Here is a 9,891-nt window from a genome sequence, read left to right as displayed (position 1 = left end):
ATTGATTGATTGGAATTGATCAATCCGTTGAAACATGCAGGACAGTATACCCACCCCCTTGGTAATCCGCCAACCTCTGAAAAGTATATACAGTACCCCTAATCCCTACAGCCTTGCCGATATGTACAGCGTATTTGAATTGATTCGAGAGAACTCTACAAACGATTGAGATGAAACCAATAGCTACGTGGAAATAAATGTACCATTGATACTTCATGGCTTTTCATTAAGTGTCCTTATAGTGCAAATCCATGAGGTTGTCTGCGTTGGGTGCTCCCAGAATTCCATTCAAAACTGCCCCGACATCCAGCTCTTGAGATGGTCAAACTTACTTTACACAAAGTTTGCCTTCCTCTGCTCATTGATTCTTTGTTAATTTTCGTTGGTCACTTGAGGCAGTGTGGGTTTTGTTTTTAGTTTGCTTTCTTTTTTTGTGAATGTTCATCCATGTCAACAGCTTACGGATCGGCCTTATCTTTTGCACTCTTGCCAGGAAAGGCGGACCCCGCCACCAACAACGCGACGCGCAAATGGAGGAGCGCATACCTGACGCCGATACACCGAACTGCTGTTCCTTAAAAAGTGCCGGCTTTAAAAAAAACAAAACAAAAAGGCACCAAATGTGTTTATTTTTACGTGACGGATCGCCACTTCAATGGGATTGCGGAGAAGCGCGTTTCGGATCGTCGTTTCCTCGAGTTTTGTGACGAGGAGGGAGGTTCAAGCGGCGGTGGGAGGAGCCTCTTTCACCCGAGGAAGAGGAGCTCCGACAGCCTCCACGATCTAGCCCAGCGTAAATAACGCCAGTCCGCGGGCGGTCACCGATGGATCGGAAGACACTTTCCTGAACTCACTCTGGTGTCTTTAATGTAAACTTTTTTTTCCTTTCTTTTATTTTTTTTACGATTAACACCAATCTGGAAACATTGCGCAACAAAGCCCGGGGCTGGTAAGTTTAACTTCAGGAAACGTCCCTCGGGGCATTGGTAGCGTCTGCTGGGCGGAGATGTAAACTTGTAACCCGGGATGGAGACGCTGAGGTGTGTGTATCTGTGTGTGTGTGTGTGTGTGTGTGTGTGGTCATCCGCCTCCAACGAGGAGGAACAAGTGTTTTATTTGCTCGTGAATAACTTTTGAACCGACCGCGCCGTTTCCCACTTGAATGACAAAAGAAAATGGAAAAACAAACTGATCGTTTCCTCCGCACGAACTCGGCGGCTCTGTTGCGGTCCAGTTAGAGGTTCGTTCGACGGATCGTCAGCTGATTCTGATCGAGGGGAGAGAGAGAGAGAGAGAGAGAGAGAGAGAGAGAGAGAGAGAGAGAGAGAGAGAGAGAGAGAGAGAGAGAGAGAGAGAGAGAGAGAGAGAGAGAGAGAGAGAGAGAGAGAGAGAGAGAGAGAGAGAGAGAGAGAGAGAGAGAGAGAACAGTAGTTTTAATCAGCATGTGTCAGTCTTTCCTTGTTTGTTCTGGCAGCCTCCAGAGACTGTGAGATGGGCACTGTGCAAATAGAAAAAAAAACAAAAACGTAAAAAATAGGAATAAGATATAAAACTGAAATATAGATGACAATGAAATTAACAGACTCTATATACACACACACACACACACACACACACACACACACTGTTATATGTACATGGAATGAGTGCTCTGGAGTTGGACACTTGCCCAGGGTGGGTCCTGCCTAAATAAAGCCAACTTTTGTTATCTGACGTGTATGAGTAGTGGGAGCTGCCTGCAGTAATTCAAAGCTCTGCTGCTGCAGCTACTGGTGGGACACAATGTCGCAGTGGGTCCTTAAGCAATGTCAAGTTCAGTTTGACAAATGTTCAGCCTCGGGAGTCAGGAGATCCTCCGTCTCACATTTGAATTTATGACGTCTTTATTTTAACATACTTGTTTTATTATCTGTCACAATGGGTCGAGTCCTCCTGCGTCAGGGCAAATACTTCTCATGTAATAAAACACAAAGTCTGCCCACTGCCCACAGAATGGGCTCGATTAATCCAACTCACTTTGTACGAGTCACGCTGTGCAGAGAAACCCAAGAAAATCTTTGCGCTTCCCTACCCAAAAGTTCTGTGTACAGTTCCTAATAACTTGCTTTCCTACCTGACCCGAAGGAAACTGTTCAAATAACAGAACCATCCCGTTCAACCTGCTCTGTTTCTTCCTAATACCCACCTCAAATATGTAGTACCAACCGTTTATATCTACCCAAAATACTCATTTGAATAAAAGAGTTATTTCATCCCACATTTTTGTTAAAAATGTGTAAAAAGGTCTGAAAAAGCATTAAATTGAACTCATACCTGCAGATACCATGCATGAAGATACAGCTATAACAGTGCATAACCAGCTGATGAGTTAAAATGTTACATCATGGTTCTGGAACATCCTGTAAACCTGCTGCACATGTGACACAAATGGATCAGTATCCCAGGGATGACTGACTGACTGACTGACTGTCTGTCTGTCTGTCTGTCTGTCTGTCTGTCTGTCTGTCCGCCCTTCGTTTATCTCGACAACAGTTCATCCGATCTACTTCACACTTGGCGGGTGTATTGCTGGGAACCCAAGGATGTGCAGCGACAAAATCGGTGCAATTTGGACAAGCCACACGTGTTGTATTACTAAACCTTCAATAAACAGCGAGCCAGCGGGAGGCGGGGCTTCGGGGCTCCGTGAGACCGTCTTGAGTGGGCATGCTGAGGACTGGATCATTGTCGTTTTGTTAAACTCTGCCCTTGAAACATCTTAGAAACTCTGGTATGCACTAGTTACGACAATTATAAACAACCTGTGCTTGCACGTCCCTTAAAGGATCTTCCGCAACTTTTCCTGAATATTGAGAAAGTTAAGCAAAGGGACATTTTTAAGACACATTCCCACTGGGGTAATTGATGTGTTTTTGGGTGCTATTTTAGGAATACAAACATTTATGTAAGCACGAAACACTAGATTGATTGAACCGTCTGCATTGGTTTCATTTTGTTTTATAGGTGTTCTGTTCAAACAAGGACTTTGTGCTCTCATTTTCCAGATCTGATCCACATTTGTATTTTGGCCACAAGAGTCTTGCCATTCACAAGGTGTGTGTGTGTGTGTGTGTGTGTGTGTGTGTGTGTGTGTGTGTGTGTGTGTGTGTGTGTGTGTGTGTGTGTGTGTGTGTGTGTGTGTGTGTGTGTGTGTGTGTGTGTGTGTGTGTGTGCGCGCAAGGCGGGGGTTCACACCAAGTCAGAGTTGAAGAAAGTTATGTTAAACAGCGTTACTTTTGAACATCATTTTCTCTTATTTGCTTCAGTGTCAATTCCCTCGGCTGCGGTTTCTCCGAGTATTGTTTCCCAACTCCAACGGAACGTTATTCTCCGACATCGCAGCTGTTTCCTCTCACAGTTGAGATGATGACATTGATTAAAAGAAAGATCTAAATGGAGTGTTTTTGAGAGGTAAAAGGAAAAAAAAAAAGGTGCGTAAAACTTGGAAAGAGACTGAATATTTTACTTCATTCAGAGATTTGCTAAAATGTTCCAAGTTGCTGTCACGAAATGCCTGTTTGACTCCAGATTATCTTCAAACAACTTACGATTTAAACATATTTACGAACCAACTTAATATTTGTGATTGTGAATAGTGCCATTTTGTACACTATCCCTTTGTTGCGAAAAAAACCAACATTTTTTAAGCATTTTCATTTTGGAATCTTGACACACTCAAAGACATAATGGCTTTATCGACCATATTTCAGGGAAGTTGTAAAATAGAAGTGCGTTGTCAGTCTCTGCTTTAAGAACCGAATGAGGCACTGACATTGAGGCCTGATCAGCTGTGGTTTCTTCTACAGTTTTAAACAGTGATACAGGCCCCGCCAGAGGACCTGCAAGTCTGTCTCGGTGCCAAAACGTCTGGTTCCTTCAAATTATGAAGTAAAACCCCCAGATCCCAAATTCAACCCATGGTTGAGCCACCTTTGCACGTTCTGCCAAGGGCGTTGAAGCTCGGACAAAACACGCAGGTCACGGTTCATTCATCATGGATCTTGTTATTGCTCAAAACGCTAAGCTGCTTATTTGCTCCATGAAACTCCGTAGCGTGTGGTTGTGAAGAATGTTGGAAATCCTTTTTTATGCCCTGGTCACATGGTGCATGCTACACTTCTTTGTGGGAGTTTTAAAATCCTGGCACTTTGCGCAAGTAACATAATGAATAGTGTTGAATTATCTAAACTCTGGCCACTTCTTTGCGTTTTCTGTAGTTGACATTTGTAATAAAACATTTTTTCCTTTTCTCTCTACTCATCTGTTAAGACTGGCCTTATCCAGTTGATCCTTTGCAGTGAGTGCAACATGAAATCAGCCATTCAACCAAATTCATTCTTTTTAAAATGTATTTTCCTTCTCATGTTTAATTGGGCTTTTTGCATTTGTGAGCATTCCAAATATTTGTATAAATATCGCACCAAACAAAACTAAAAGGGCTTTTCTTGCGAACACCCATTTTGAATGTATACTGTACATCCCATCCAACATATTCTGCTATGGCATACTTGTGTGTTGTGTTCAATTTAAATACACTATTGGGTTAAAATTAAGGCCAAAATTAAATGAAAATATGAATGAAATGGACGTCTCTTCCTATTTATCATCTCATATGTAGCCCTCTCAGGTTTCCTTCTGTGAGAGTGCACAGTTGTATTTCCACATTTTTTTTTATTATCTTGATGCTTGCTGTCTTCACACTTACCACTTGTGTGTCTTGTCAGAGAAATAAGCCGTCACTATGTCTGATGGGGACTACGACTATCTCATCAAGTTCCTCGCCCTCGGCGACTCGGGCGTTGGGAAAACCAGCTTTCTCTACCAGTATACGGACGGGAAGTTCAACTCCAAATTCATTACCACAGTGGGAATAGACTTCAGAGAAAGGAGAGTGGTAAGTTGACATCTCAGCATCAAATATCTCCTTCGTCTTCATGTCCGCATGTATTTTTTTTGTCTTAACACCAATCATGGCGGTGTAAATACCTCAGCCATTTCAACACCGAAACTATTTCAACAAAAGACGAGTGACAAGTGTGAGGGGAAAGGAATTTGCCTAATGTCAAGAGGATGACTTAATGTTTCTGAACAGGAGCACACTCCTTCAGAATAAATAACTGATACCATCTTGGCAACGCCACAACAAGGCTACTTAATATTTATTTTGCAACCACTCATACTATAATAACACAATGTGGTTAACTAGGATGCACATCACGTTTTAATATTTTTGCTTTGTGACGAAGATAATAAAACGTGAAAATTAAATTCATATTCTAATGTTTGAGAACCTCAACATGTCATTTGTCATATTACTCAAACATATTACATGATGTTTCATTGCGCTGTCTATTAGCAAATTTCACTTTAGTACAATGCAAGCCTCAAGTTTGGGTCACTAAAGTGTAGTTCGGTAGATCACACAGAGAGATATCTGTTGACTCGGAAAGAAGGTGTGTAACAACCCTGCTTTTTAATCAAAGTGTATATGAGTCTTTTGGCCTCTCTGCCTCCTGTAGCTTTACAAGTCTAATGGCCCAGATGGAACTGCAGGAAGAGGACAGAAGATTCACATTCAGCTGTGGGATACTGCAGGACAAGAGCGGTACAAAAAAAAAAAAAAAAAACACCCATCGCGCGAACATTTTATCCTAAAAGATCAAAAAAGTATTGTTATTCCCGCGCTGAATGACATTTCCCACCTTGTTTATGTGTTTTTTCTCCTGAATGAAAAAGGTTCAGAAGTTTGACGACGGCCTTTTTCAGAGACGCCATGGGCTTCCTCCTGCTGTTTGACCTCACAAACGAGCAGAGTTTCCTCAATGTCAGAAACTGGATGAGTACGTCTTTTCAGTTAATGCATCACATTGATTCTTCCGGGGACTTTTGCCCTTAACATAAGAAGGAAGACGTAGGTGACTGTCAGATAAGTGATAAATTGGCATTTTCAACTACGACACTGTTAAGTCTTAGAGTTTACTAAGTAATTGAAACTGACAGTAGTAAAGAGTTTTGTGTTTGATTATGAAGAACCACCGTCAGTCACTCTCAGTGTAGGACTAAGAGTATTTAAACATTTACTCCAACCAATCACTGCACCAGTTGATATCTCTTGAGTTTTCCTTTTCATTTACGCCAATTCATGTCGATTTTAGGGTGCGGCGTGTGACTTCATGACCTACGATAGATAGCCATGATGAATTCATGTTTTTTTTTATTGCCGTTTTTATTATAAACATTTGAACCTCTGCTGCGGTTTAAAAGTCCTCAGGCATGATGAGCCTCTACTTATGTGTTTTCAGGTCAGTTGCAGGTCCATGCGTACTGTGAAAACCCAGACATTGTCCTTTGCGGCAACAAATGTGACCTGGGAGACCAGCGGGCGGTCAGTGAGGCGGAGGCCCGGGAGCTGGCGGAGAAGTACGGGTATGTGTCCCTTTGGCTCCATCTCTGAAGTGACCTCCGCTCGAAACGTTTGCCAAGAAGGCAGTGGCTGCTCTATTTGTCTAAGTCTGTGCAGGGGAATATGGGATTACGTACACTACCTCCTTGAAAGACAAACATTTGCACACCTTTGTAAAATATCCTGTTCTGTGTACCAGTGGACACACCTCCAGAGAATACAAAGTGAATAAGTTGAGGGGGGTTAAGTGGCCTAATGAGAGAAACCACATTTTAAATGTTTCGTCGTTTGGTTCATTCCTTGATTTGATTTTGCAGGGATGTAATTACATCAGACATGCGTAACGTAGAGAACGACACACATTGGCCACGTTTACAACCATTAACGTGCCAATCTCGTAAGATTTAATTAAAGTAAATGCCTGTTAAGTCACTGTCTATCTCCGAACGAGGTAAGACGAAAGTGATGGAGCCTATGGCCCACTGATGAAAGCCGCATTTGAGGTATATATGGAGAATTAGAAACCACGTGTCTGTGGCGACTTTCCTGTCAAGTTCAAGTTCAAGAGATTATTTGTCACATACATTCAAATCACAAGCGGCGCAGTTAGTGACGTGTTTGCCATCACCCAGCAGTGGTTGGTCCACCAGAGACGGTAGGCGGAGCTAAGGCAACAGACTCACGCTTCAACTCACTTTTTTTAACTTTTTTCCCCGGTCTCTGCTAGCGCTGCATGTGAACTTGGCCGAAATAACACAGAAATCGGTGACTACTGATGATGAAACTTTGAAAAACAAGTGCAGAAAAACACACCTGCAGTTACCGCTCCTCGACACAGGCGCCGCCAAAAACAACGAAACCGAGGTCTTCGAGAGGCACCTTGACTTGTGTCCATTGCATACAAATAATCCTGTCATACATATAATCCCGAACCGCCAGATCTAAGTTGCGCAATCACAGTGGTTTTGTCAGTGGTCCTTGGGTGTTTAAGCTTGTGTTCTGTGATCACTCATGACGCGTGTTATCTAGCTGCCCTGCACCCGCAGCAGTACAGCAACACCGCCACCAGTGAGATCCTCCACTGTGGGTTTTCCCTCCAAAGCATGCGCTCACTCCTTCCAGAGAAGTAGTGAAATTCCTGGCACTGGTCCTTGTCGCCGGCTGTCTTGATTGCTGCAACTCACCAACTGGTCGGGCTTCCTGTCACCATCCCCCCTACACGAATGCGTATCCCAGCCGGTGTTCAACCAACCAAAATTCTCCCGCTCCACCCTGCTGCAGGGTGGTGTGTGTGTGTGCGAGCGACTCGTTCTTCGGCTCAGTGGGTGTGTGCTTTGTGTGCACTGAACGAGAGTCCGTCGCTCAGGGTGTCATTTTGGTTCAATTTTGAACCTAAACTTGGCCTCATATACTTGGAGATTGTTTTAACCATTAACATTTGGCTGGGTGGTTAAGAACACATTTTTTTCCTGTGGTGTGACAAACCTAGAACACATTTATTTTGGCTTTACGGGGACTTTAAGTCACTTTGGATGAAAGCTACGAAATGAACTTAAAACTTAAAACTTAAAATTAATTTACAACCATTTTAAGTACATTTACTTGATGTCGTTGAATATTTGGAAGTACCTCATAAGCCCTTGATTTAACAATTGATTTTCTCTTTTTCACAGAATTTCCTACTTTGAGACAAGTGCGGCAAATGGACACAATGTGGGCAACAGTGTGGACGTCTTGCTGGACCTCATCATGAAGAGAATGGAGCGCTGTGTTGACAAGTCTTGGATCCCGGAGGGCACCGTGCGGGCCAACGGACCCAACAACGCAGAATTTTCAGAGGGCTCGAATGAGAACAAATGTGCCTGTTAGATTCCAGAGTAATAGTCTATTTGTTGTCCCTCTACTATATTGGCACAAGGTAGGAATACAAACATTTAACAGGTGATTTAAGTCAGTTGTTGTTTTTTGTTTTTAAACCATGAGCATTTGTTTTATTTGTATGTTAGGTAAAAGAAGTACACTATTGATGGCAGTCCCACAAACAAGTATATTATAAATTATAGTGTTGTTGACATGCACTTCAAACATGTCAACTAAATGTGCCTTTTTTGAACTTGTGCATATGAATTCACTTTGGGCCACTGCTTGAGCATGCTGATTACGAGCTTAAATGTCATCTTTTGTGTTATCTGCAACATCCTTCCGGTTATATTGATTGCTGCACAGCTGCGAGTATAAGTAAACGGTTTATTATGCTCCTTTCTTACTTAAAATGATCATGCATTTACATGTACACTCAAAACAACTCAGGAAAACAAGTCATTGGATGTCTAGTCAAACATTGCTCAACAATTTCAAGATTGGTTAATAATGGGGAACTCTTAGGGAACTAGTTATTTAAAAAAAATACCAAACATTACTTAATGTCCTGTGTACTGCTGCGATATAATTGAATTGGAACACGGATATAATAACTGATGACCTAGACCAAATTTGTATCCATCAAAAGTGAAGCAACTGAGCTTCCAGCTGTATGGGGGCAAATACTTCTGTCCTGTGTATGAGTTTCATTTTAATTTTGAAAGTGGGTTATGGCCTAGAGGAAAACATTTTTTTTGTATACATTTAAAATAAAAGTAGCTCTTTGGAGGTTAGTTGAAAACATATTGCTTTTTTTTTTTTAATTGGTCAGACACCTATGCAAAAGTGAAAACCATATTAAGCTACCGGTCTGATTTGAAATAATGGAAAAAGTCTACTCTTTGAAAAAACACAAATGTTTATTTGAATCTGTGTAATGTTTGATGTATACTGTATTTTGTGTCAGTATATTAAAAGATGGTGATATAACATGGAACTACTTATTGTATTTGCCAAGTTATCAAACAAATCATTGTTTTTACAATGCACTACCATCTTTTTGTCTAGAGTGGCAAATACATCTTGATACTATTTGGCACTTTAGAATTGCATATATGTACACTATACCCCAAAATAAATATATTTTTATTTATCATCTATGTTCAGAAGCCATAACTTTTTTGCTGATTTGATATATGACATTACCAGTTAATAGCTAACAGAGAATTGATGTATCTTGAGTCCGCTCATCTCATTTCATGACCTAATGGATCATGAAATGGGCAAAATGAGCAAGGTTCTATATGCAAAGTCTATTTCTTATTGGTTACACCTCTAAATTAAGCAGAAAAGGGAGCAATATTGGCAAATAGGCCTACTTCTGTCCGGCAGCGGGGAGGCCGATTAAGGTAGACCTGGGTGCGCGCATGTTGTAGTTGTGGTCGCTGGTCCCTCTTACTGTGACGTCATTTACTGTGATGTCATTTACCATGTATGGCCTTCAAGGTAAGCAGGCTCTGTTTCATCATTTTTTGTCACAAACTCCGAGCTGCACGAGCTGCAGACCATTCATCCAACTCCGCATCCGT

The 9,891-nt window shown here is 41.8% G+C and overlaps 1 protein-coding gene across 1 annotated transcript; it reads left to right on the top strand.

The window, feature by feature from the left end:
* The first annotated feature begins 758 nt into the window (after nt 1-758).
* rab27a (RAB27A, member RAS oncogene family) lies at nt 759-9,292 on the top strand. The gene is made up of 6 exons (XM_079997723.1): nt 759-949; nt 4,764-4,933; nt 5,559-5,644; nt 5,776-5,879; nt 6,342-6,465; nt 8,116-9,292. The coding sequence occupies exons 2-6, from the start codon at nt 4,781-4,783 to the stop codon at nt 8,309-8,311; spliced, it is 663 nt and encodes a 220-aa protein (XP_079853849.1). The 5' UTR covers nt 759-949; nt 4,764-4,780; the 3' UTR covers nt 8,312-9,292.
* Nucleotides 9,293-9,891: the final 599 nt, after the last annotated feature.

This window comes from Zeus faber, assembly GCF_960531495.2.
Source record: "Zeus faber genome assembly, chromosome: 3".
NCBI classification, from domain to species: Eukaryota; Metazoa; Chordata; class Actinopteri; order Zeiformes; family Zeidae; genus Zeus; species Zeus faber.
The sequence above is the reverse complement of the archived record's forward strand: the minus strand, read 5'-3'. Positions and strand labels throughout refer to the sequence as shown.